Source organism: Anopheles cruzii, chromosome X (genome assembly GCF_943734635.1).
Source record: "Anopheles cruzii chromosome X, idAnoCruzAS_RS32_06, whole genome shotgun sequence".
Lineage (NCBI taxonomy): Eukaryota > Metazoa > Arthropoda > Insecta > Diptera > Culicidae > Anopheles > Anopheles cruzii.
This window is the reverse complement of record NC_069143.1, coordinates 10,748,022-10,774,538: the sequence shown is the minus strand read 5'-3', so window position 1 is coordinate 10,774,538 and position 26,517 is coordinate 10,748,022. Positions and strand designations below refer to the sequence as shown.

Here is a 26,517-nt window from a genome sequence, read left to right as displayed (position 1 = left end):
TCGTCATTTAATGAATAATTTAATAATTCTATCTGATCACGAAAAAAGTAAGTTTCTACTAGCACCGTAGTACCTTACCTACATAAAGTAAAGAAACCTAGTCGTGGCTTCTCTGTTCCTTCTGACGTGGTTTCGTTAACATTTAGTAGTTTAAAACGGTTTGAGCTGTCAATTGCCAAAGAACAAATGCGTTCCGAAAGCCCGTTTTTCTCTGAGAACGTCTTCGCAATTTGATATTCAAACAGAAAAGCAGCGTGTTCAAGACATATACTTGAGTATTTGGGAGTTCCTCGGAGCGGATAGCACGCATATTGGCCCGTGTTTCGCGGTTCAAACCTCGAAAAACATTCCTCGAATGAATTCTATGTTTTCGCTTGTAATTGCTGGAACTCCTGCGGCTTACAAACTGTTTCTCGCTCATCCTTTGGCAGCTTAGGTGTTAGGATTTTCGCCGGCTTCAGTTTTTCATTTTAGATTCGGCCGACCAGTTTTTGATATAATAGTGCTGGAAAGTGCTGCGTCAGAGTGGACGTTTGAACTCTTTCTCCTGATGGCGTTCTGTACGTTCAAATGCAAAATAAATTTTACTCTTTGAGTGGTTAAACCATGGCATTGTATTTCGTTCAAAACCATCCTGTGCAGGTGATGCGGTCTATTCGTTCAATCGAAGTAAAAAGTTCTCGCAGCGTTGTACTTAACAATAGCTTTCAAAGATTCGATAATTCGATCAGATAATTCGGCAAAGCCACCGAATTTAAAAACGGTCATACAATTGAATACCAACACTCTAGTGTTGGTATTACAACAATTTGTTAGAAACTTTTTTTGGTTTAAAAAAAAAATTCAAAAGCCAGCTTGATGAAAGAGTTATGTTCCTTAATCCTCCTTAATTAGAGTACGTTCTTCTAAGTGTATTAAAACATGCTGCTTTCAATTAAGGAATGGAATAAATGTTAGGAATAGTAGGCGTCGACATCATCGGGATCTAATTGCGTTGAGCAAATAAAGATGTGCTATACAAGTTTTCAAAAATGCATAGAAATGCATAAATATATTTCAAAATATCAGCCACCGTTCTGAAAACCGTTTAAATGTTAACTTTAAGGCCAATAACAGGAGAAACATAAATATGGTCCGGTTCGTTCTTCTAAGATTTAAACAAAAACAGGAGAAACAACGAATAGAACAGTTGTACGTTCGAACTGGATAGCTTAGAGTTCATAAATACCGGCACAAACACTTGTAGTGCGTTTGGTTTTGCTTGAAGAGCCGAATGTTAGCTTGAAAGCTCAATAACAACAGGTTTTTCTCCGGAAAATGCATTAGGCATAATGGATGTTTTCCACATTAAAAGGAGGCACTCAGGGAGCTTTCTGACGTTTATCAGTGCTGGAGAGTGCTGCTGGAGAGTGTCACTGGAAAGCCAACGTTCAACGGTTATTGCTTTCGCGCAGAGTGTGTGAGGTGTCACTTGGTTACGGATGTGTATTCCGGATTTCCCGCAGCAAGAGGAAGGATTGTACGTTTTCGTTTATTCATTTAATAGTTTTTTGTTCAACCGCAAGTGTATACACTTTCCAGAGTTCACGGCAAGCTGTGTTTCAAGGTGAAACATTCCGTCTTACATTGGTTTCCCCGTTCAGTGCCTGACTGTTACCTAAACTGTAAAGTTCAAAACCTGCAACTTAAGAAGTAACTAATGGAAAGCCGAACCGGATAGCTTAGAGTTGATGAATACCACTACAAATAGAGCGGTTGGCTTTTCTTTGGAAAATGTGTTAGGCATGCAATAGAAGTTTTCCGCAGTAAACGCAGGCACTCAGACGGCTCAAGCTCTCTGACGTTTATCAGTGAGTGCTGCTGGAGAGTGTCACTGGAAAGCCAACGTTCAACGGTTATTGCTTTCGCGCAGAGTGTGTGAGGTGTCACTTGGTTACGGATGTGTATTTCGGATTTCCCACAGCAAGAGGAAGGATTGTACGTTTTCGTTTATTAATTTTTTAATTTTTCGCTCAACTGCAAGTGTATCCACTTTCCAGTGCTCACGGCAAGCAGCGTTTCGAGGTGAAGCGTTCCGTTTTCGATTAGTTTCCGCGCATTAGTGTACTGACTGTTGCCTCCGCATAGGTTATGGTTTTTAGGCATGGTTAAGCTCTATTCAAGCCATAACCTGTATTCCGGGATGACGAGACGGCCCTGATGCTTAACATTTATGTCAAGTGACGAGGAAGAGTGAGATAGAGTTTAAGAGAATGTAGCTTTTCTTCCAGCAGCGGTTTTTTTTTCGTTCAGTCGCGTTGAAAAGTGGAAAGCAACCAACCAGTCATCGCGAATAAAGGCAGTTGCCGGTCCGCACCGCCGCACCTTCGCTGTGGAAAGCATAGGCGCATAGAAACCATTAGAAATATAAACAACATAGTGACAGCGATAGAGTTGATACTGACAGCCCTCGCCATGCAGTTGTTTATATTTTCAGTGGGATTTTTTCACGAACAAAAGGGCCACATGGCAATGCATCTCCTGGTCTTTATAAAGCGCAGGTGCAGGCGGCCAATTGTTGTTCATTGGCCCCACGGACCAAATTCAAATGTCGAGTGTTTTCCGGACCCCGAAAGTACGGTTCTGTGTGTTCGAGCATTTATTTCCCGTGTGTGTGTCCCAATCGGGTGCCCGATTCCATACGACGCCCCTTAGGTCGAAGGAGTTGGCTTGCGGAGGAATTCCCTGTATTACTCTGTCTAGCTTCCATTAGGCTCTATCGTTTCCTTTCGTCCTGTTTCACTCTATTTCCCCATGTCTCTCGCTTTGTCTGTTTGATTTTCTTCTTCACTGTTTTCCATCCCTTCCCGCTCCGTACAAACAGCATTCCCATGTTTCGCGTAACAGGCAGGCTATTCGATGGGCTTTCGTCGGAAACAGACCCACAGTACCTTCACTAACTAGCCCGTCTTTCGTGTGAGAGCAGAGGTAACAAGTGTAACGTGTACATCGATACCCAGAAGGCGATCCACCCAACCAACGATAGAGTTGTGCTCTCTAAAGCATACAAGCGTAAATGCACGCACGCTTCCTAACCTGTCCCGACAAATAATAACGACTCCACTCACATACTGGGCTCGTACTCTAAATTCACTGATACTCTCTCTTTCTTTTTCTCCGTCTCTTTCTCTCCCTCTCCCTGTCTATCTCCTTCACGAGCTTTCTCTATTGCTATCGAAATTTATTGTGTCTCTTTTTCTCGCCTGGCCCACAAACAACGCTCTTTGCTCTTGTATTGTGTGGCACATTGCACGAAGGAATTTTCCCACTACAATGGACAGAGAGAGAACATGTGTCCTATACCGTTCCGTTTTATACACCGGCTGACCGACCCATCGTGTGCCTGTTGTGGCTGTTGACCGGGATATACTGCCGAAGAACAATATGATAGAAGTGTAGTATATGGGCCTTTACAATCCGTTACGGCGCAGGGGACAGCCAACAAGGATTTTGGAACTGATTGGAATTTTTGAACAACATTTGAACATTTCGCGTAACAACATCTTCTTCTTTGTCGAACGTTTCAGAGCGATTTGAGTTTGGCTACAATAAGCCATCAACAAATTATTCCATAGTAATCCGTCTACGGTGGAATATGCATGCCACTACAGACTCTTGCGTTATTAGTCCTAGCAGGAGCGTCTGTTAAGTTAATAAATAAAAACAATTCGGACAGGTAGAGTTTGTTCCAAAAGGCAGATGATATGCAGAATCCATGAGCAATGGTGTGTTTGCTTAGAGTAAAGTAGCCAACAGTTCGTATAGAAGATATAAAATTGATTTACAATATTTATCCAATGTCCTTTACCTTCCTTTGCAAAAGTAGAACAAGGTAAAAATCGCAGAGAAATTGTACCCACGCTCTGAGGAAACCAAAATCAACTTGCATTTCGCAAAATGCGCGATGTACCATGAATCCATACTCATCCGCAGTACGTGTAATGTTTTTCTCATTTTTTCGTTTTATTTCATGTGATGCATTTCACCTGTTGCAGACAACGCTAGTATCTAAACGTAGTGACGCACAGTGAACCCGACTAACAGTTGCCTAGTGCAGAGTGCAATTCGATAAGAGTTGCCTTCGGCTGCACTACGCGTTGGTGTGTGTTTCTCTTAGTGCCGCGCCCGCAGTGAGTTGTAGTTGGTATTGATTCCGTAGTAATCGTCAAAATCTGGCTCCACACGCGATTTAAACAGTGCGAGGTTAGAGAAAGTTAGAAGCAGTTCAACAGAGCGAGAGAAAGAGAGAAGACGAAATCAAACAAACCATCATCAAGCAACCAAACCGATCTTCCCCAGCGCACTAGAAATCAGAGGCTGTTTCGGTAAGTAGTGGTGTGCTTGTATGTTTATGCTGTAATTGTGCCTTGTGTGCATCGCCCGAAAAATGAAATAAGAGTAAGCAAAACGAAGCGTTTGCGGCATTGTGCTAAAAGAACAAAAAACCCTTCAAATTCGAATCATCCCAACTTGCAGAAAGTGTGAAAAACTTCGTTCGTCAATCAACTTTCACTGAATGGCTAAGCTCACCTCTAACTAACGTGGTCTTCAAACTTCCCAATCAACCGCAGCATACCAACTCCCCACTCAACACTTTTTTTTCCACTGAACTTCTGTAAGACTTTGTATGATCACGTCTGCCAAGCGGAACTTGATCGCTTGTTCATTCGTTGTGTATGCTGTTGGTCTTCCGTTTCGTTGACCTGTAATCGCACATCAATAAATACCTCTTTAGCGTTAATATCAGAATCTATTCTCGTCGGAACATATATTTTCAATGACATTGGCAGCTTGATTCATTTATGCCAATGATTTCCTCGAATCGAGTAGACAGTGCTTCATAATTTGATCATTTTTGAAAAAGCTAGCTGGAGGTTATTGCTTTGTTTAAAATGTAAACGAGTAACGCATACACAGGACCGTGATGGGGGAAGGCAATCCACATCATCGTCACATGCCACAACAGATTAAATTACCCGTGTTCCATCGGAACCATTTAAACGGATTGATCTCACGTTCAAACGATTTAACGATTCAATCTCATTAATACACACCAAGCAGAAGTCAAGCGTTTAACGGGGGGAGGAAAATTCAACCGGGGTCGCACCCTTCCGGTTGTTCCCTTTTTTTCGTTCTAACGCACTTTCTCTTTCTCTCTCTAAGGTTTTTTATGAACCTTGGTGAACAATAGTAAACCACAAGTGGTAGTGTCGCGCACACAACGATCGCGAACGTAGTGTTTGTGCCGTAAACCTCTACTTTTCTACTTCCCTAACCACCACCTCACAGCATAGCAACTTCCACACAGGTGGCCGGAAAATTTTATTTAAAAAAAACATTGTTTTGGCTGTAGGTTGGAGAAATGTGATTGTTTTTAGTTTACAACACTTTAGGAAATTTTAGTACTATTTAAAGAAATCCAAATTATTTTACGAAATAGCGAAAACAAAGTGACAAATACATAACAATAGTTGAAGTTTTAAATTAAGTAAATACTCAGCTATAAATAATGTCTCTTAGACCCTATAAATGTATTTTTATATAGCCACAATATTTTGAATTTCAAAAGTATATTTATTTAACCTGATATAAAGACGCTACTATGCAGTGCGTGAGGCTAAAGAACGTTGATGGCCATCGACACAAAAGTATCGATAACAGACGTTGTTTCGGCCCGCTCAATTTCGTCGCCACTAGCATACTATAAGTTACCCTAATTGTTTTGGACATCAAGCATTAGCCGTGGTGTGTAATCTCGCGTTAAATTTCAGTCTCAAGGTATTAACAGCACAGCACAAGTAATGTCAGCAGTAACGAAAAACACTGTCCGTCACTGTCCGTCCTCCCCACAGAATGTTGTAAGACTTCCGTCACCATTGCCTACATAAAGTGATGCCCTGTTTTCTTTTCCTTTGCAGACTATTCCCTGCACGACGTAGTAATTTGCTTATTGCTGTTTCCATCGAGCACACATACGCATATTCAATTTAGCCGCAGTGACAACAAAATCAATCCGATCAAAATGCCAAAATCGGTGAGTAGATAGAAATTAGCATGAGCTTAACTATTTGACATGTTTTTCTGCTGCAGAGCGCAATCTACACTTTAACCTTGGGGTGTAGGTATCAGAAACATTGAAATTCATGTCCTTCAATGTCTTTATGTCCTTCCGTCAGCAAAGCGAACTAACTTTAACTTATTCTTATCGCAAGCCACTCGATTTGCGTAATTTTGTCCAACAGCCGAGCCAAGTATGGCATCGAAAACATCTTTTTTTTCTTCTTCTGAGCAATGCCGTAACGTGCAGCGAATACCGAAATCGTTTACACATCACACTGTTTCCGTTGTTTGTGTCGTTTGCAAATTTTCCGTGACCTTCGGCAGCAGAGTCATGCTGTGCTCCGTCACCGTCCTGTTGCCTCACGTGACGGGTGCATGTATGGTGATTGGTACGCTTTTCTCAGAACTACTGTCACCGGGTATATGGTGGCTGACCGGTTTCGGAAGCCGCGGGAGTGTGTAGATTCGCTCTGGCGACGACACGGGCAGATAAACATTGGTAATGTAAACAGCCCACCATCACCGGGCCAGGCGTCAGACGGCCAATCGTTTTGCTAAATGCTATTGCCGCTCTGCCATCGCTCGGTCACCGCAGATGTGAGGGGAAACGTCGTAGGAGCTTCCGTAGGCCATCGCCAGGAATCGCCATCGTCGCCCTGAACGTCCGGAAATTTACAGTAAATAAACTTTTCCCTAGTATTGAAAAAAAAATTGACCAAACTCCGAATGCCGTGAACGCTGAAGTCCATGCTGATAATGACATCAATATCGGCCTAGTTCGTTTTTTCGGGTCTCGACAAACAGCAAACGCATCATCGCATCTGCATTTGTGCTGTTTGTGTTTGCTTCTTCTCGCTCGTCGTCGTCGGCGTTCACCACTGTCCCATGATGTCATGGTTTTTGCGATGTTCAATCCCGGTGTGATTTTCTCGCTCCCCTCAGGTGCAGGTGCATGAATGATGATCCGCCAGTGTATCTGCATCTGCCTCCATCTCTCGTGGGTATCATATATTATTCTCTCGCTCATACCCTTTAGGTACGAAATCACTGTTCGAACGCGAATCAGACACGAGGTCACGGCCAGCGAACGGGGGCTCATCAACAAAGCAATTCTCTTGAACGCGCCCTCACACGACATCTCCCACCCGTCCCGCGAACCTACCATCCGCTTTATGGGCCACAGTAAAGGCCCGGAAAACACCACCCACCCCCCCCGCGCTCTCCCGTCCCCGAGCCGACGGTATGCTTTCTGGTGGTGGTGGTGGTGATGTAATTGTTTTTACATCCGCGCTACTGCAGTTTATCCTACCCGTTTTGCCCGATGTCTGCCATATTTACAATAATTCATTGCAGTTAAACCCCCTCACCACACACACATACACATACAAATTGAGTCACCGTTCGCGCCTCTATCGACAGATGAAAGTTGGCAAAATGTACGGATAACAACTAGAAAAGTATCGGCCCCGTACGGAGGAGCCGTTAACATAGCGTTACCTGTATGACGACGACGTTACTTCGGTGGAGAGTGGTCCACCGCGTCAGGCTCCGTTGGGCTGATCCTGTCATAGCGGGACGAGGAAGAATCAGCCCGCAAAGTGAGCGCGCTCGATCGTGAGCAGCGGAGAGAGTCTGTGTTGGCCAGGCAAGGGCCAACCAATCGGCGGTTTTATTAGTTAGCGAAGGAACCGTATCGCCTGGTGGTCACATAGACAGGAAAAAGCTTCGACAATGCATGGCTTGATTTGATATTTCTGTTACGTTACAGCTTCTGTGGATTTACATATTGTGGTTTCGGTCTCCGGCTCCCCGGCCCCGTTTCAGGCAGTCTGGGTAGATCAGACCCATCGCAAGACGAAACCGTGCGCCGATGAAAAGGCACTCGTGCCTGAAACAACACACGGTTGTCGCAAGCCAACATCTCCTTATCGTCGACGCGGCACGGAGTTGGGGCCGATAAACCGCCCTTGCCGATGCCGCAGCACCTTCCTTATCTCTCGGAAACGCCTCGGAAGAATTTAGCGGAGATCGGTCGTGTGTGATTGTGTCGCCCAGGGGGCGATGGAATGTGGTGATGTAGGACAGCACACCGCGCTGGCAAAGAAGATAAGGAGCAAACCAAGGTGCGCGGTGGTACACCATCTATATTACGGGGCGCTAGTGGGCATCGTCTCGCACACAAAACCAATGGTCGCCAGATTTTTACCCCAAAAAGTCTATCGTGCACACAAAAAAAAAGACCCTGAAACTGTGCGGTGTGCAACTCACAACTCCTCTGGTACGTAGGCGCCGCGCGAAGGAAATGACTCAGAGTGCTCGGCGCAGATGCGTGAGATATCAGCATGTTGGCTGAAACACTGCAGCATGTATTTTCTAACACACTATACACGCTTCCTATCTTATCGCAGCTCTGTACACCATGTGTTGGGCCGGGTGGACGGCGGCCTGTTGTGACTGTTGACTGGGATTTCTTTTCCTTCTCGTGATCGTGATGGTAATTTGACTTTATGCCCCCTCCCAGCTACTACACCATTAAAAAGGGTAGCCTTGGTAGTAGCCTGTTATCTGACGCCCACACCAGGACCCTATTGCCACAGACACAGGTTCGGGCGACTAATTTTTGGCACGTCCGGCACTCATGCTGTCAATCGAGCGCGCAGCACATATGCATAGCGCGGTGCGGCTTTCACGACGCACAATCGCAGCGAAATCCGCACAAACAAACGCTGGCAAACGTGCAAAGTAATTACAATTTCAAGTCAAACAAACACAAGCCGTGTGCTGCGAGCGTCTTGGCATAACCCTCTTGGGGCGGCACACGGAGGGAAGACCGGACGGTGTCCAGTCTGGACCGAGTCGGAGTAGACTAGCGGCAGACAATCCATTTGGAGCAACGGAAATGTGCTCAAAATCTTGCATCAGGCAAAGTACTGGCGTACTGAAAAGTACTGCGGTTGAAATTATCCGCAGCTAGAGGGCGCTGGGGCCAGTTGTGAAGCTATGGCGCTCCGGACACACGGTTACGAACCGCACGAGTTCGTATGCCAGTGGCGTGGCAACAGTGTAGCAATTATGCACTATTCGACAGAGAAATTGAACACTACAAGTTCCAAGCCAGCGTACGTCCCACACGGTCCTCTGGCGCGCGCAGGGCTTCCAGAGCCTTCCGGGGGTTTTGTCCGAAAAAGGCGAAAATTTAAACTAGGGAAATTGTGCATGGTGTTTGTGGTGCCGATACTCTAACCGCTAGTAATGTGCCATTTTTAGTTTCGTTGACCCGTTTAAGTTATTTTTTATGTTAAAGTCTAGGCAGACACGTGATCGAAAATGTCGATAAAATCACAGAAACAAACAAAGTTGATCGGCATGTTAGTAATCAGAGCATCGGCCAGGACCTATAGATTAAGCATCAAACCGTTCGAGGTCGTTTGCGCACAGCTGGATTTGGAAAGAAGCTCGATGTTTGGGTGTCACATCAATTGACACCGAAAAACATCATGGATCGAATTGCCACCTGCGAAGTTTTTGCCAAACGGAACAAAATCGACCCATTTCGTAAACGAATGGGTACTGGGGATGAGGAATGGGATGCACACGACAATACTGTCTGAAAATGATCATGGTCTGAGCGTGGTGAAGCATCTTAACCGATGGTCAAACCAGGACTAGCGGCCAGTAAGGGTTATACTGGGGTTATGGTGGAACTTGAAAGGAATCGTTTATTATGAGTTGCTTCCGTGTAGCCAAACACTAAATTCAGATCTCTACTGTCAACAACTGCACCGTTCGAGGCTAGCGATCGGCCAACGGAAGGGGTGTTGTGTTCAGTCTCAGGACAACGAAATGTCACGCACGTCTTCGGTGACTCGCCAGCAAGTCCGGGAGCTAGGTTGGGAAGTGTTAATGCATCCACCGTATAGTCCGGACCTTGCACCAAGCGATTGACACCTTTTTCGTGCATTACAAAATTTCCTGTGTGATGAAAACCTGAGATCAAAAAAGGATTGCTGGAGTTTTTCCCCAAAAACGACCAAGAATTCTATGAGGGAGGCATGATGAACCTACCTTTTTATGAACATAACAAATTTTCCAACAAAACGATGCATATTTGACGTAAATCGGACCATTGGAAGTATCTTAAATAAAGTTTTGAATTTTACCCAAAAAACGTCGATGACTCTTTCCCCCAGCCTTATACAAGTATTATGCGGTGGCGGTGGTGGATCTTGGGTGGACCGAAAACACACTTCGTGTACCAGCAAACCGCCAAATTGGACACAGGGAGACCGGGCAGCCAGCCAGCCAGCCAGCCAGCCAGGGCTGGCCGTTGTAAGTTTTTGCATTCAACGGCGGGGCGGGGTGTGAAGCGATCTGCGCGCGCACCACACTGGCTATCTGGCTGCGAGACGACGTGTGTTCCTATAACCTCAATTGGGATCACGAAGTCACGAACGGCGCGTCAGAGTTGGTTGGATTTGTTTGTATCGGCGCTGCGCGCTCACACGGCGGGAATCGGCAATGGTAATGATGAACGCTAAAAGCTTCGCCCGCGTGGTAGTGGTAGTTCACGTGTGCACTACCACTGTCTCATGACGATCATCGTTATCATTTCTAAAGCCGGCCGGGCGGGGGTGGGCCAGTGGCCAGCGCGTGAATGCACAGCGACCGTGAAGAGCAATCATCGGGCACAAGGAGAAATGTCAAGCCGGGCGGGGTAGCTCTCATCAGTTGGGACTGGGGATGGCTGGCGGCTGGCGGTTGGACCGTTTGTGGAGATGTTGGGTGGTTGGCTGACGGCCGTTTGGCGCGTGCGAATGGTTTGCTGTGTCACGGCGCTGCGAAAAACATACCGAAAGCACTGCTTCACAGTTAAACAGTTTTATTTTTAGTGTAAACCCCTCTCAGCCACCGCCAAAAGCTTAAAACACTAAAACCCCCCAAAGTACAATCTCCCTACATCGTTTCCAGGGACGCGCGTAACTCCGTCGAAAGATGTGTGCTTTTTTTTGGTTGTTTGTTTTATCTTTTATTTTGATGCCTCACCACAAGCGTCATTGGGGATCCGGTTGGCGATGATAGCCCTGACTGACCCATTAGCAGGCAATTTTCGTTCATCATCAACATGGCGGCGGCGGCGGCGGCCACGGCGACCCGACCCGGGGTCTGGTCTCAGAAGTTTTCTCAGCACGACGATCCCCACAACACCACCGTACCTTGTGGTGATGCACGACACGAGTGTGCACGCGGTGGTGCGATGGGCGGGGCGGCTGCTGTTGTAAATGGTCGTCAACTGGTCCCGGGGAGTATGTCACGTGTCACATTACCACAGAGCCGGTACAAGATGAGCACATACTGCCACGTCCTCACACATGTACACTGGCACTGGCCAATAAAATAAGTAAAAGAATTTACGCTGCATTCACAGGTATTACAATGATAGCACAAGATAGTAGTTCTAAAAATAATATGAAGATATTCTAAAAAAGGTCAAAAATGTTAGGATTTCGCTTCGCTACAATAGAAAGCAGTGAAAAGTACCTCCAGTATTGTCCAGCTAACTTTTGCTTCCCGGAGGTATTCCACAAGTTTTCAATATGGTTTACGACAGGAGACTGACTTGGCCAACTGGCAAAACTCTGACACATTATTGCCATCAAACTACGAACTTTCACAAGCTTCGACGTATGCTTGGGATCCTTTTCTTGTTGAAAAACCCATTTTAGTGGCATGTGGCATGGTTGTTATATACTTGAGAGCATTCAAGGTGTTCTTTATTCTGAAAAGAGGACCTATACCAGATCATGAAAAATAACCCAACCTTCCCAAGAACGGTATTGAGCAGCAAACTGTTTCCTGATCTGCAATTTTGTGTTGCTCAATAGTGGCACTTTTCTTGCAATTCGCCCTGGAAGATTAGCTTCTTGCAACCGCCTATGGACAGGTTTTGGGCTAATAATGGTTTTTTATTATTGAGTCTGCAAATGGTTCTGGATGAACCAAACGGACGGCCGCTTTGGCCTAAAATGATTTGCGACAGGATCACTGTTCGTTGGCTTAGTTTTTCTTGGTTTACCTCGCGTTTCCTTTGTTTCCGCGTTTCCCGCATTTTTCCACAACAAAGCATTTCTCACCAAATTTACTGTTCTTCCTAGTACTTCGTTGCGCAGATTCTTCACAAACTTTCTTTCCTCAGGGATCGCAATTGCAGTGCTTCTGCGCCCATTCTGGATGTTCTATCAGAAAACAACGATTTTTTTTGGATTCACAATCGAACATTCATTGCAGCAAGATCAAATAGACCAATTCCTTTCAAGAAGTCGGGTTAAATTGCAGCGTATAAAACGAGATACCTATTTTATTAAGCAGGCCATATCAAAAGTGTGTATCTAGTGTATCTACAGTACAGTATCAGTTTGGTAATCATTGGGTTACACATTTACCTATTTTATTGGTCAGCAGTGTTGGCTGTTGCAATCCGTAGTAACCCCCCCATGCCGCATTGCTGCCCCAATGATACGAGCAGGCAGCAGGGTGTTAGTGGCACCGATCCCGAAGATGAAACATCATCGTACCACAACGTGGACGAGATGGGACTCGGGTGGCGGCTTTTAAAAGGCGCGCCGCACACCACACCAAAATGCACCAAAAGCCACGTACAAATTAAAAACGTTACAGGGTGGTACGCGTTCATGATGAGTACAATAGCAGCAGCAGCAGCAGCGCCCTCGTAAGTGGGTCAACAGAACACGACGCGGAGGTCTAGGAGGTCAACTATGGCGGTCGTTGTGGGGTCTATTAACGTGTAAACCCCAAAAAGGTTCAACCGGCCGCCGCCTCCACCGAAGTGTGGTGGTGTTCCCTTATCGCACGGCGGCGGCGGCGGCAGGCTTCCCACAGAACACGGTATTGAATGGGTAAAACTTTTCAAACCTCAAGTAGGAATAATGATGATCGCGTGATCTATTGTGCTTTTTAATAGTAATTTTCCTTCCTTCCTGGCTTCCTTCCGACTGTCGTCTAATGACGTAGCACGTGTTTGGGGACAAAATACAGTCCGCGGGTGACGAATGTGGTGATATCACCGAAGGTGGTGGATAGATAGAGAGCCTTCGCACGTTTTCGATGATAACCATTTCATCGCTCAATTGCTCTCCAGCATTCCTCGCTTTATTTATGGTTTGCGAGGAGTGCCGCCGCGACACCACCAGCGACAAAGCGTTTCGTCCGCGGCAACATCAAGATTAGTAATCGTTCTCTGCTGCTCTGCTCATCGGGCTCCCCATCTGAAAGCTACAAATCAACCGATTGCATAACTGCGTGTGCAGCTTTCAACTTCCTGCTGTGCTGTGCGCGGGACCCGATGGCCCGAGTGGTGAGCAATCGATAACCGTTTATCGCGGCCGGCTATTGCTGAAGTGACCTTTTTTCCCCACACTATCTCTTTGAAAACACTTGTACCTACGCCCCTCTAGTGGGGATGGGTGACAAAACCTTACGTACGCGGGTGCGCTATGTTTAGTCACCACATCCGAAATAGAACAGTACGTCACTTGGCTGCTTTCCACATCATTGCACACATCCCGGGTTGGTGGCTTGCTGTTGTGGCGCAGTTTTTGGTTTTGCGATGGTGAGCTGTGAAAACGGCTCGCACATTTTCCTTAACACACCACATTGCCATCCATGTTCTGTGACACACTGTACATAATTGTGTGTGTGTGTGTTTTTTTTATGTTGGTAGCGTAGCAACATCTGGCCGGGCTGGCTGACTGGCTCGGGGGGGTACCATGTGACAGGCGTTGTTGGGCGGTGATGCTTACCGGTGTATGGATGGTGATGACGACGCCGATGATGTTGACCATAATACACTGATGATGATGAATGTGGTGGTAGTAGCGAAAATACAGTCGCCTAAAGTCGGGACGTCAGTCAGTCAGTTCTGTTCTGCAAAACTCAAGAATATTTAGCGTGTAACACTAATTGAAAAATAAAAAAAAAGGTTAAATTGCGCTACATAACGTTCCATAACTTCAGCCCAGTTCTCGAGTGGGAAATGAGTTCCACAATCACCAGACAGAGACTGTCACAGACAGACAGACAGATTGATGATGCTAAATCGCAGAAACACGTTAATGATTTGAAGAAGAAAAAAACGCTCTAACGGCCGGCCGAAAAGGGACGAAAACTGGGGAAGAAAACGAAATCCGTCGTCGTCTGCATCACTGGATAAATAAAGGCAAGAAATATCAAACGAAGAGAAGAGCCTCAGACTGTGAAGTGTGTGTGCTGTGGCGATGAGCAATCGCTGCGCCCGATCGAGGCGCCCGCAAACTCTCGTAATCGTAGCGTCAAGCAGCCGTTCGCTCCTCGATTCAGTTCTTGAGTTGCGTTCGGAGCTGGCAGACATCATTTTTTTGTTGTTGTTGTTGCTAACAAGTGTTACCGAATATTCCTTAGGATCCCGCGACACTGCGCCAGACAGCCAAACGTGTGTGCCCTTTTTGGTGTTGTTATTTCGTAGATTCTCCCCCTATTTGTCCTCTGCATCGTAACTACGGGCCTACGGGACTGGGCCCGCGGGAGACTTACCAGCACGACGGAGCGTTGCGTTCGTTCGTATGACTCGAAAGGGTAGGGCAAAGGGAATGAAAGCGAGTCCGAACCGCCGAAGGACAGAGAAAGAGAGAAGAAAGGACATTTTAGAGCCTCTTCCCTTTTACCACCGCCGTTGCCCAAACCGGTTTTGGACCGCCGGCGTGTGCGTATGTGTGTTTCCGTTGGATTTGGTTTAAATCTCGGTTCTCTCGGTATAGTGAGAGCCCGTCGTGTGACGGAATCCATCCATCTCCAATCCTACCACGGCAGCTGCGTCCCTCTATTTGCAGCGTGTGGCTGCGTACTGCTGCCGATGCGTTGGCTGCGTTCGTTCGGCCTTTTTCTGAAGTCCGAAACTGCTGCGCGATCTCTGATCTCTGATGCCCTCTCCCTTGCTTTCTCAAGTTTTCCATTCTCCCCTTTTCACCCCTTTCTATCGCTATGGCTATGGTTTGCATCGAACGAGAATTTGGAGAACCGAGAATCGACGTGAAATCCCCAAGTGGGAATGCAATTTACCTGCCTGCCTGCCTGCCTGTGTTACCTGTGAGGGGCTAGACACGCGTGTCTGTGTGCGTGAATGAGCTGTTGAACAATTTTGCCGAGGCCGCTAAGCTGTCTGCGTGCGGCGGCAGCGGCGGCGGCCACGAACAAACACCTGCGCTTCCGTGCCGTGTCTTCTCGCGTCCGTGTGCCAGTCTTCTGTAATCATTTCGCTCGAGTAGTTCTGCCTGCCGCACCGTGTTTCATCCACAGCCTCCTCCGCTCTCTCGTTCATCGCAGCAGCGACACTCATAGATCCATCAACAACACCACTATCAGTAATCTACACCGAATCGACGACGACTGCGCCAGAATTTCTTGTCGCGCGCCTGGTGAAAGAAGTATTATCTCGCCCGGCGGAACCCTATATATCATCTCTCATATATGCGTTAACGCACCACAGAGTTGCGTTTGAGTGGCTTGACCGTTCCCGACGCTACGAGAACAAGTGCTCGCGTATGTGTGTTCGCTTTGTTCCTGCCTCAGAAGTGCCACATTTTTTCGCAAAATGGTTGCCAGCAACAAAATGGTAAGCAGCGCGTTTCCGTAACCCTTCCCCGCCTGATAGATCAGATCAGATTCGGCCGGCATGAACAGATTTATTGCAGCTCCAGAGTTTCTTGGCAGCTTCTTGGGCTTAGCAGAAGAATTCGTTTGCGTCCGTCCCAAGCCGCGTATGACGGAATATAGCATCCCGTTTCCTGGTGCCCCCCAGCGATAAGGATAAATGCGATAATACCGCGCACACGAATGATCAATAATGAAAGAATGGTTGTTTCGTTCGAGCCCGTGATTGGAAACCGCTCTGAGAATGACACAACTCGTCGAAACACACACCGGGTGCTACGCTTCCAACTTGAGCGGGGTTTTGGCAATGATGGCTGCCCGCTCTGCGCTTGCTTTCCCAACATGGAACTCCAGCTTATGATTACGGACGGGGTGCATGTGCAGCTTTTCACAACCGAACGCGCGTTCGGTCTGTTCGCATGTTGATGAGTTTTGCAGTAAATAAGATTCTTAAATACCAAGTGACCGCCTCCCTGTGATCCACGTATCGCAAAAGTACGAATTCAATAACCTCTTCTTCGGGCCCTATCACACGTGGTTTTGCTACTGTTCAATCGAACAATTTCAAGCACAAATGTAGGATACACCTTGATAGATTTGAAACAAACGAATTTTTGCTAGTTTATCATCTGTTCCTAGGTTCGGTGGGTTCGTTGCGCACGTGTTTGCTGCTAATTAGATTAGGGCCCGCTCATGCGCCAGAGTTTGCGTAGAGAAGAAGCGGGTACATTTCTTGATGTCACTAGCGTGCAATCAGATGAAAGCAAAGCACCTTCATATATGAGGTAAATCATGCCATCCTATTGCTTCCTGGGATCTATCAAAGTTCTCTCTCTGTATGGGACCTTGCTGCAGTGCTGCATACAGATTGTGCCAATTGAGCTACTCTTACCAAACTCGTTACACGTGCCTAAACCGAACTTTGCATACACTATTGATAAAGCTTGTTGCGAGGTAAGGTGTTTGCGGCATCAGCTCAAGGGTAAACTATCCTACTCCCCCGTGGGGACACTAAAAACGTGTCGGACAAACAACAACCTCGTAAACGTTTTTTTTCATTGATACAACCATGACTCATTCACACAGTCACTTGATGGATGGAGGATGCTTGCCTCAACGAAAAGTAATTTAGTTTGCAGTGATAGAGACCAGTTCGTTTCATTACTTTTATATATATAAATGTGTCAAAAAAGGGAAATGAATCAGCTCATCGGAATGAGTCGTTCGACAAGAATGCCCCCGCTGCTGTTCGTAGCATTGCCAATTTATGCATTTTTTTTTACAATATTTCATACGTGACCCATGACATACGGGTGACACGTTGGCGTATGAGTCACGTGTCACGCGAATCCTAGTAGCGACTGTACGACGTTAACCGGTGCCAAGTCGTAAGAGACAAGACGAAACAACCTTATCGCGGCGATTCAATTGCTTTGCACTGTTCTTTGCTTCGTATGAAAATGTAGTTTCTTCTTTCTACATCACACGTATTTTTATTACTCCGATCAGACTAAGGGTACATTTTGTAGGATGTTCACAAGTGCTGAAAATATGACCTGTAGATCACGATCAAATATTCCATTGAATGTCGCATACCTTGCCCATCATACTACGTTATTTTACCGTTTACTATAACATAGCATCAACTCAGCTTTTCTGCGGTGCGTGAGTGGAAGAATCGGATCGGAATCGTACTATGAATGACACCTTCCCCCCTTCATCGGTGCAACACTACCTTTCTTATCGCATCTACAATGATGTTTTTCGGGTGATGTTTCTCTCTTCGGAACCCCTAACCCTTTTTAATTATTGCACTTCAAACATATCATCTCCAAATTGATACCCATACATTAATAAGGTGACGTTATTGCACTGCAATAATTAAACGGCAGTATGCCAAACGTTTATAGGTCTTTATCTGATATTGTTACAGCCTGCAATCCATGTGTCCATGAACCTATGGCTTTACTGACTTTTGCCCGCTTGCGATTGACCAGTAGCATTCAGAGAAATAACCCTGTGGAGCTGTGCAAAGGTGCTACTTACTCAATATACTTACGTTTGGTTTGTTCCGTTTGTTCCGACTTTTCCAGATGAACGTACGCGTCACGACAATGGACGCTGAACTTGAGTTCGCGATCCAGCAAGGAACCACAGGCAAGCAGTTGTTCGACCAGGTTGTGAAGACGATCGGTCTGCGCGAGGTCTGGTTCTTCGGGCTACAGTATGCGGACTCGAAAGGCGACAACACCTGGATTAAGCTGTACAAAAAGGTAAGAAACTGTAGTGTGTAGCTATTTGTTTTGGGTTCAATAGAAACATGCATAGTGTATATTATGTATAGCTTATCTTCTCAAAGTAAAGTGCTAGACACTTATTGCTACAGTAAGACAGTGAGGTTGTTGTACAGTTCACCCCCTGTAACGGCGCCTCCATTGTCCCACCACGCAGACAGGGACAACAAGTAATCTAAGCATCGTCCGAGAGATCCATGGACGAATTTCCGGTCGGCGGCCATCGGTAGTTAATGCGTCATCCACAAGTGGAGCAGGGCTGCTGATGCTGCCTTCAAGAATTTGACCTCTGCAGCCTAAGATTGTCTACTGCTTGCTCTCAAGCCTTACGTGAGCCCGAGATTACCGAGCTGTAGCTATCCATCTTACATGGCTCGGCATGATTGGTTTGGTTGGCATGGGATGGTTTTCGCTATCCAAATTTTGACCGTAGAATTCAATTCACGAACATATTGCAATGATGTTACCGAATTTAGTATTGTATGCTTCCTTGCTTCCAAGTAGCAGCTTCATGTAGTTGAAGATAGATTACAGGAGATCGAGGGAGAGAGAAAGAAAGAAAAGAACGAGAGAGGAAATGAAAGAAAAAGGAAAAGTCAATACACCAAGACCAATACGTAACCATCTGATGTGTGGACGCACGTGTGTACCATCTGGTTTCTGGCAAGGGTAGAAATCATGGTCGGTCAACGTACATCTTTTTACAGTAGGTCCCCAAGGTGATGGCGATGGGATAAAAGCGTTACTTTAAACCGTTGCCGGGCCCAGCATATGAGTTACACACCAAACTCGACCTCGACTAGGCATAAAGCACATAGCACACACAAACCGTGCTCTTAGTTGCTGACCTGCTGCTTGCTCAACAACATCGTTTATACATTTCCACCCCGCAGGCCGGGTTAAGCTAGTCGTACGTTTGATTTTGCTGACTGACTGAATGCTCGAACTCTGTGCGTATTATCTAAACTGAAACTGCTAAGAACTGTAGCGTGTAGAATCTTGTTTATTATTGCAACGAATCATGATCAGCGACTGGGATGCTAATTTTGGTTAATCTATGGTAATCTTCATATTATGGCATTCGTCCTGATGGGCTCCGGTCTTCGCCTACGCGAACTGTTTACCTACTAATGACTGTAACAAAACGAAACGAAATCTACGGAAAGCCGGAAAACATCGTTTGTAAGCATATGAAAAAGATAGGCAAAATAATCAAGCGCAACATCGAGCACCATCATCAACGTTTACTCCGCACCCCCACCGGAACCGAACGGAGCGGAGTCAGCAACCAAACGGACGCTGATGCCGATGCCGCTGGTGCAACGATAAGCAATGAAGGCTTCAAAGCAGGTCGTGGACCAATAGAAGACTCTGACTCGGACGACGACGATTTGGTAAGAGAACGCACAGAAGAGCGGTGGCGTCCACTGCACTTGTTCTAACTGACGCTACAGTATTGCTGTCAGATCCCTCTTATTCTTACGCGGAAGGATAGAAAAGTTCCTTATTTTCTCGTATCCTTTTCAGCTCTTCGGTTTCGGCTTTACAGAGCTCAAGAGTCGTGTCGGTTGCCTATGGTTGCGCTTTCTTATGTGGATCGGATCTACCATCCCGATCTACCCCGTCCTCCTACTGGAATCCATAGAAATCATGATGAGGCTTGTGTGAGCTCTCTCTTAAAAGCTTTCAAAAACTTTGAATATCGGATTTTGGTTTTTGATTGTATTCGCAAAATGTATAAGGCAAGGCAGGCAAGAAATGTTCATCCCTCTCTGCATTGTCACCAATCTCTATATCGATGTTTTTTCGAAAGCAATTGGCGAGCCAAAATTCTGGTTACGGAGCAGAACGGGGTAGACAGCCAACAATGTGGAGTGAGTGATGGTGAGATAGAGCTCATCTAATCTTCTCAGAACACCATCGGAATCTCCCTTACAGTCCAGTTGTGAACTTTATTCACTTTTCACTCACTTCGAGGAAAGGACTTGGCCTTATTTATCACAGCCCACACTCGTAACGGCCAACTTTTTCACCTGAACAACTCATGAAAGCCACAGATACTCTTGTGCACTGTGTGTGCTAGCTTGCCTTTTCGGTATCTTAACGTCGGTGCCAATAGACGGCAAAAACATCTCGGCAAAATGGAACTTTGTCTGTTATTTTGTTTTCCACTTCACACACCACACCAGCGAACTAGCATATATTTCTTTCTCTCTCGTTTTTCTTATGCTGCATTAATGAAATTTGCCTCGTTCCACATCGATTGAACAAAATACCAACGAAAACTGCGCGAGGCAGACAGGATCGACACCGTTCTCCAAATGGGTAAAGCTTGTGTGTAGAATAAGTTCCTGAGAAACGGGGTTGAAGGTTAAAAAAGTGTTTAGCATCGATTAGCACACATACACCTAGTTTACAATAAGAATCGACAGTTAATTTCAGCCTACAGCGCGCAGACATCAACCAGCACTGCTGTGCACAACTTGGCTGATGATAATTACATCAAAAGCACCACAACTTCAAAAAGCGAAATCAAATAAAAACTAATCTGGATCTTTTTGTATCGCCCTCCGGTCATTCTTAACAGGTGATGAGCCAAGATGTGCAGAAAGGCGATCCGCTGTTATTCAAATTTCGCGCCAAATTCTACCCCGAGGATGTAGCCGAGGAGCTGATCCAGGATATCACGCTCCGCCTGTTCTATCTGCAGGTAAAGAACGCAATCCTGTCAGACGAAATTTATTGCCCGCCGGAAACGTCCGTTCTACTGGCATCGTACGCCGTTCAGGCGCGCCATGGCGATTACAACAAGGGAACTCACGTGCCTGGCTTCCTGGCGAAAGATCGGCTACTTCCACAACGGTAAGCGTTCAGCTTCGGAATGAAAGACGATTCCGTCGCCCGAAAAAAGGTGTGCACATATTGCTGTTATTCTATCATTGCCCTACGTTTTCCTATCTTTCACTTATCTGCTCAGCGTAATCGACCAGCACAAAATGTCAAAGGACGAATGGGAGAACTCCATCACGACCTGGTGGCAGGAGCACCGTGGTTTGCTGCGTGAAGATGCTATGATGGAGTACCTGAAGATTGCACAAGATCTTGAAATGTACGGTGTGAACTATTTCGAGATTCGCAACAAAAAGAGCACAGAGCTTTGGCTCGGCGTCGATGCTCTCGGTTTGAACATCTACGAGAAGGACGACCGCCTCACTCCGAAGATCGGTTTTCCGTGGTCAGAGATTCGTAATATATCGTTCAATGATCGCAAATTCATTATCAAGGTAAGCAAGCACAACCGCCGCTGGAACTTTCGTCCAAGCTGACGATAAATGAGTATGAACGTACTTCCAATCATTCGCGCTTTTGCTTTTCTTTCCATGCCCTCTTGCCATCTGCATCTCTTCTACAGCCCATTGATAAGAAAGCACCGGATTTTGTGTTCTTCGCGCCGCGCGTCCGTATCAACAAACGTATCCTAGCGCTGTGCATGGGCAACCATGAGCTTTATATGCGCCGCCGCAAGCCCGACACGATCGATGTGCAGCAGATGAAAGCACAAGCGCGTGACGAAAAGAATGCCAAACAGCAGGAGCGCGAGAAGCTGCAGCTAGCGCTGGCCGCCCGCGAGCGAGCTGAAAAGAAACAGCAGGAGTACGAGGATCGATTGCGTTCGATGCAGGAAGAGATGGAGCGCAAGCAAGCAAATTTGAGCGAAGCCCAGGACACGATCCGCCGGCTGCAAGAACAACTGAATCTGGTGCAGGCAGCAAAGGAAGAGTTGGAACAGCGGCAAAACGAGCTACATGAGATGATGCAGCGCCTCGAAGAAACAAAGAATATGGAGGCCACCGAACGAGCGAAGCTTGAAGAGGAAATACGCATTAAGCAGCTCGAGATGCAAAAGATCCAGGAAGAAGTTTCCCTGAAAGACTCAGAAACCAAGCGGCTGCACGAGGAGGTTGAAGAGGCGATAAGGAAACAGGTAGTACCAGGCAGAGTATGTATCGCGTTCCTTCTGCACTCCGTCTCTTTTGCCTTTTTTGTCACGATTTTCAATTCACCATTTGATATCTTAACGCAGCAAGTGTGTCTGAATGGCTGGAGTGGCTGGAAAATGATGGAACATAAATTAATAGAAAAACATCACACAGATTACCGGGAACACACCACCTACTACTAATACATTTTCATCCAAGTAATACTAAGTAATTTTATAGCGTAGTGTACCTTTCTCGTAACGTTTCATCGCTGTATCCTAGTTTATTACTTTTGTACCGTTTCACTATGAATATGATCTATTCATTACAATGCATGGTTTAGCTTGCGAGAGAAATTTGAAAAGTAACATTTATCATTAATCCATTACCATGTAACACACGTTCGTTCAACTCAGTAAGATGTCACACCTTCTTTCTTGAATGTTTTTTTTCTATATAAAAGGCACATGGGGACTGTGAGTGGGAAGGTTCTGCGGCCGTTTCGTGACTTTACTAGATTGATTCATGGCCACAAAAAGTAACTGATACTGCATACATTTTGTGACTTTACACTTACTTTACTTTCAACAACAACAAAACTATTTGCTGCTAATACTGCTGTTGCACCGTTACTGAATCATACAAACAATTGTTTTCCACATATTATTTTTCCTCACTATTACAACGAATGGCACAGAACGAAGCGGCGGCGGCACTGCAAGCAGCTACTACTACCCCCAAGCATCATCACGTAGAGGAGGAAGAGGATAACGAAGAAGAACTGACCAATGGTGAAAACGGTGAACAGGATTTCTCCAAAGATTTCGACACGGACGAACATATCAAGGACCCAGTTGAGGAGAGACGCACACTAGCTGAACGTAATGAACGTTTGCAGGATCAACTCAAGGTAAATGATTTTTACAAATTCTGCATTAATTATTCTATAATTTACTTATTCTTTCTCACGCTTACATACTTCCATTTTCGGCATTACACCATCAAATCGCTATAGGCCCTTAAACAAGATCTCGCCCTGTCGCGCGATGATACGATGGAAACGCCCAACGATAAGATTCACCGTGAAAATGTTCGCCAGGGAAGAGACAAGTACAAGACGTTACGCGAAATCCGCAAGGGCAACACCAAACGCCGCGTGGACCAGTTCGAAAACATGTAAAAAAAGTGTGCAACGGGAAAAGAGGCGCCAAGTAATGCGAAATAGCAGCGCTGCTCTAGGCCCTTGCCGTGCCAAACCAGACAATTTGTATAGACATTCTGCCGCCAGCAGATTGATAATTTTTTTGGGAAACAGCTAAGCACATCTGAAGCCTGTTTGACGTTTTTGTTCGTTTGGTAAAGAGACGCCCCTTTAAAACAATTCATACAAACATTCTAAAACGTTGATTCAAGTTATCAAAACCATTTCGATTCCATGGCAAAGGGTAAGAAGGGAGATAAAAAAGAAAGAGAGAGAAAAAGAGAGAGAGAGAGGAAACGTGGAATCGAAGCGAATGTTTAAGAAAAAAAATCCTCTTTATTCCCTATGTGTATGTCACAATCCTTAACGAATGGCGTTAGGGTATAGCATCAACATACCACATACCCATTGAATTCTATTCAAGCAATCACTATTCAATTCTATTCAAGCAATTACCTCCCACATATACTAACAGGGCAGAAAGCTTCGGTTCTATCGTTACACATTTTCTTTAGGTTAGAATTGTACGAAAGGCAGGAATCGAGACAGGACCGAATAAACGGTTTGTACACGACGATGGGTAGTGATCTATTTCGAAAGCTATCAGCCGTATGGGAAGTTGTAGTTTTTTTTTCAATTTGGAACCTATTAGTGTCTTACACAGCATGAATAACACACGGTATGAGGTACGCAGTAGGTTATCGAAGGATGTTGTTTTCCGTTATGCATAAACGTTAGTTTAATATGTGTCTTTTTGCAATTGTTCACAAACGTGTGGTGGAACATAGGTTACGTTTCGCAGGTTGTTTTTGATGTATTAGTCCGTTCTGGCGTTCAGGGTTCGCTTTCCCGATTTTCATTCACCTTTGTTATGAGATAGCGCCCACAGTTTTCTCATTTGTTCAAATATCACAATGCAATTGGAACAAGCGGTACACTTTTACAATGTGTGATTTGTTGTTTTTCTTTAACAATTGAAGTGGATATCTGTTGCTGTTAGGCGTCCTTCCATTAACCAGTAGTAATAAGGTTAGACAGAAAACAGATTACAGCGGATGAATATGGAACAGTTGCGAAATGATTTTTATTGTTACAATTGATATACATGAAAGCAAGGTATTGAAAATTGACTTGTGAGCAAGCCAAGCGAAGGAATCAATTAACAAGAACATCGGGAACAACTTACCATAGCCACAAGCGCGTTTTACAACAAAAAAAGACAACAAATCAAAAAACATTGAATTTGGTCGCTACGCTGAAGGAGAACTAAGCATCAATAAAGCAACGTCAATAATAGCAACGCAGTGCAGACACAAAAAAGGGAGGAAACAAGCTTTTCCACATCTTCTCTACTACATTTCCCGCCTTCTTTGATTTAACACAATGAATCGGACGGTTGTTAATAAAACGCAAAGCCGTTGCATACACTTTTGATTTTTAGATTTATTACATTTGATTATTAACCGATTAAATAAAATGGCGATAAATACGGCCCGGTCCGTTCTTCTAAGATTAAAAAAAAATGGGCGATCGGCGTTGTGCATCTATAATTAGAAGAATAAGTAAAACGCTGGTGAAGGAGGCAGATGTATAGGACGAACAATAAATGTATTAGGAAAGCAAGCTTCTTTGAACAGAGATAAACAATAGCAAGAAATAAACAGAGCAGCAAAAGGCAAACAGAGTTTGCTGCAGCAATCTCATGTTTTGCCTCGGAAATTCTTTGAACTAGGTCGAGCAGTTAATTAGAAGTTGAAAAGCAGCGAACAGTAAAATCATCTTTGCAGCCGACTTAAATTATTTTTTTACAAGCAATTTGATTGAACTCTAGTAGGCAATCATACATCTGGCACATATAGATATACTTATCATTCGTACGTTGTTTTTTTATATGTGTTGGACAGATCAAGCTATGTGCTTTCGAGCAAATGGCCAATACGAAGACGTTCTATGATCGATACTGGTAAAAGTTTGGGTTAATCACTCACAAACATTCTTGTGTGCGGCAGTTTAGCAGAAATATTCTTTTAACCTAAACCGAGTGTATCTATTCATACTATTACATAATTTTTTATTATGTGAGTGGCCACTTCGTTTGCGAACGTTGGCTGTAGAACAATCTGCCTCAGAGTCAAAATTTAAGGATAGGACAGAGGTTAATGTTGGGCAAAGTTTTTAGTTTACTCTCGGGTGTTATTGTCTATGTTTGATTCGTTCAATATTGCTACAGTTCACTTCACTTGTCGGTTCTTTTTTTGTCTACTTTCTTCCTCGTTTGTAACCTATTGAAACTGTGCGTTCGTTCTTAATTTTCCTAATAAAATATATGATTTTATTACATGTATTATGTGTTTGCTCTTCCTGTACTCCCCAATATCCTTCTACAGGTATTCCTTCATGTTATGTGAACAGCCATACAAATAAATATGACCATAGTTTCTGTTAGTACCTATTAGAAAAAATAATGCAAGCAAAAACGAAAAATATGCATGCGAGACACGTGCAAATCTCACATCGAGTAGTCCAAACCTATGTCGATAGCAAAGGGAAAAGTAACAAATGCAACGAAGACTAAATCCGCCTAAGTCTACAGCAACATTAACATTACTATTAATATTTACACTATAATTACCAGCAATGTAGCGTTAGCAGGGAATTGACTAGGTTCAGACAGACAGAAATGGGCAATTGGTATCAAAAGCCATGCTCAGTAGCAAGGCAATGCACCACGTTCCATAGAACGAAGATCAAAGTAACATTATTATGGCCGTGATAACAACAACCGAACTCAGGAGTAAAACTCCATCATTTTTCCCCTACTGCTGATGTCTTATGGCAGCTTATCTTATATGATAGTCAGGGATTTGCAATCAATATTGAAAGCAATTTGTTGGCGTGAGGCAAATTGAGATTGTATTCACCATACCGCCCTTGCGCAATGGAATCCAGTAAGTAAGCACCAATATATTTTTTGATAAAAACAAAACCGTTTTCTACGACAAAGTTGATTACAATATGCCTTCGGTAAGCTCTTCATGTTCTTGTGTGTCCATGTTTGAAAGTAGCTTCGAAATAAAAAAAATACAAAGAATGATGACGTTCGAAGGAAATGCATACCCATACAGGGCAGGTATTTTGGCATTTTTTGTATGGAAAAAGCAGGTCCCCAAGCCACCAAAACAGCAGAAGGGATAAACTATGAAAAATACACGAGATAAAATATATGACTAGATTGTTAAAT

General features: G+C 44.9%; 1 protein-coding gene across 4 annotated transcripts; it reads left to right on the top strand.

Moving 5' to 3' along the window:
* The first annotated feature begins 1,524 nt into the window (after window positions 1–1,524).
* LOC128270678 (moesin/ezrin/radixin homolog 1) lies at window positions 1,525–26,290 on the top strand. 4 transcript variants are annotated; one of them, XM_053008108.1, is made up of 9 exons: window positions 1,525–1,606; window positions 4,035–4,364; window positions 5,958–6,073; window positions 17,895–18,074; window positions 20,683–20,957; window positions 21,073–21,379; window positions 21,508–22,095; window positions 22,773–22,985; window positions 23,091–26,290. In XM_053008108.1, exons 3-9 carry the CDS (start codon window positions 6,062–6,064, stop codon window positions 23,253–23,255), a joined length of 1,740 nt encoding a protein of 579 aa, XP_052864068.1. In that variant the 5' UTR covers window positions 1,525–1,606; window positions 4,035–4,364; window positions 5,958–6,061; the 3' UTR covers window positions 23,256–26,290. The 4 variants fall into 4 exon arrangements, with proteins under 4 accessions (XP_052864068.1, XP_052864061.1, XP_052864053.1 ...); XM_053008101.1 differs by lacking the exon at window positions 1,525–1,606 and adding an exon at window positions 1,978–2,064; XM_053008093.1 differs by lacking the exons at window positions 1,525–1,606; window positions 4,035–4,364; window positions 5,958–6,073 and adding an exon at window positions 15,486–15,763.
* The last annotated feature ends 227 nt before the right edge of the window (window positions 26,291–26,517 follow it).

Bases quoted from the DNA above. Each gene is read 5' to 3' on its own strand.
- LOC128270678 (XM_053008093.1), top strand. From the start codon at position 15,743: ATGGTTGCCAGCAACAAAATG. The intron at 18,075-20,682 runs GTAAGAAACTGT...CATTCTTAACAG, and splicing joins GGATTAAGCTGTACAAAAAG to GTGATGAGCCAAGATGTGCA. The intron at 21,380-21,507 runs GTAAGCAAGCAC...TCTCTTCTACAG, and splicing joins ATCGCAAATTCATTATCAAG to CCCATTGATAAGAAAGCACC.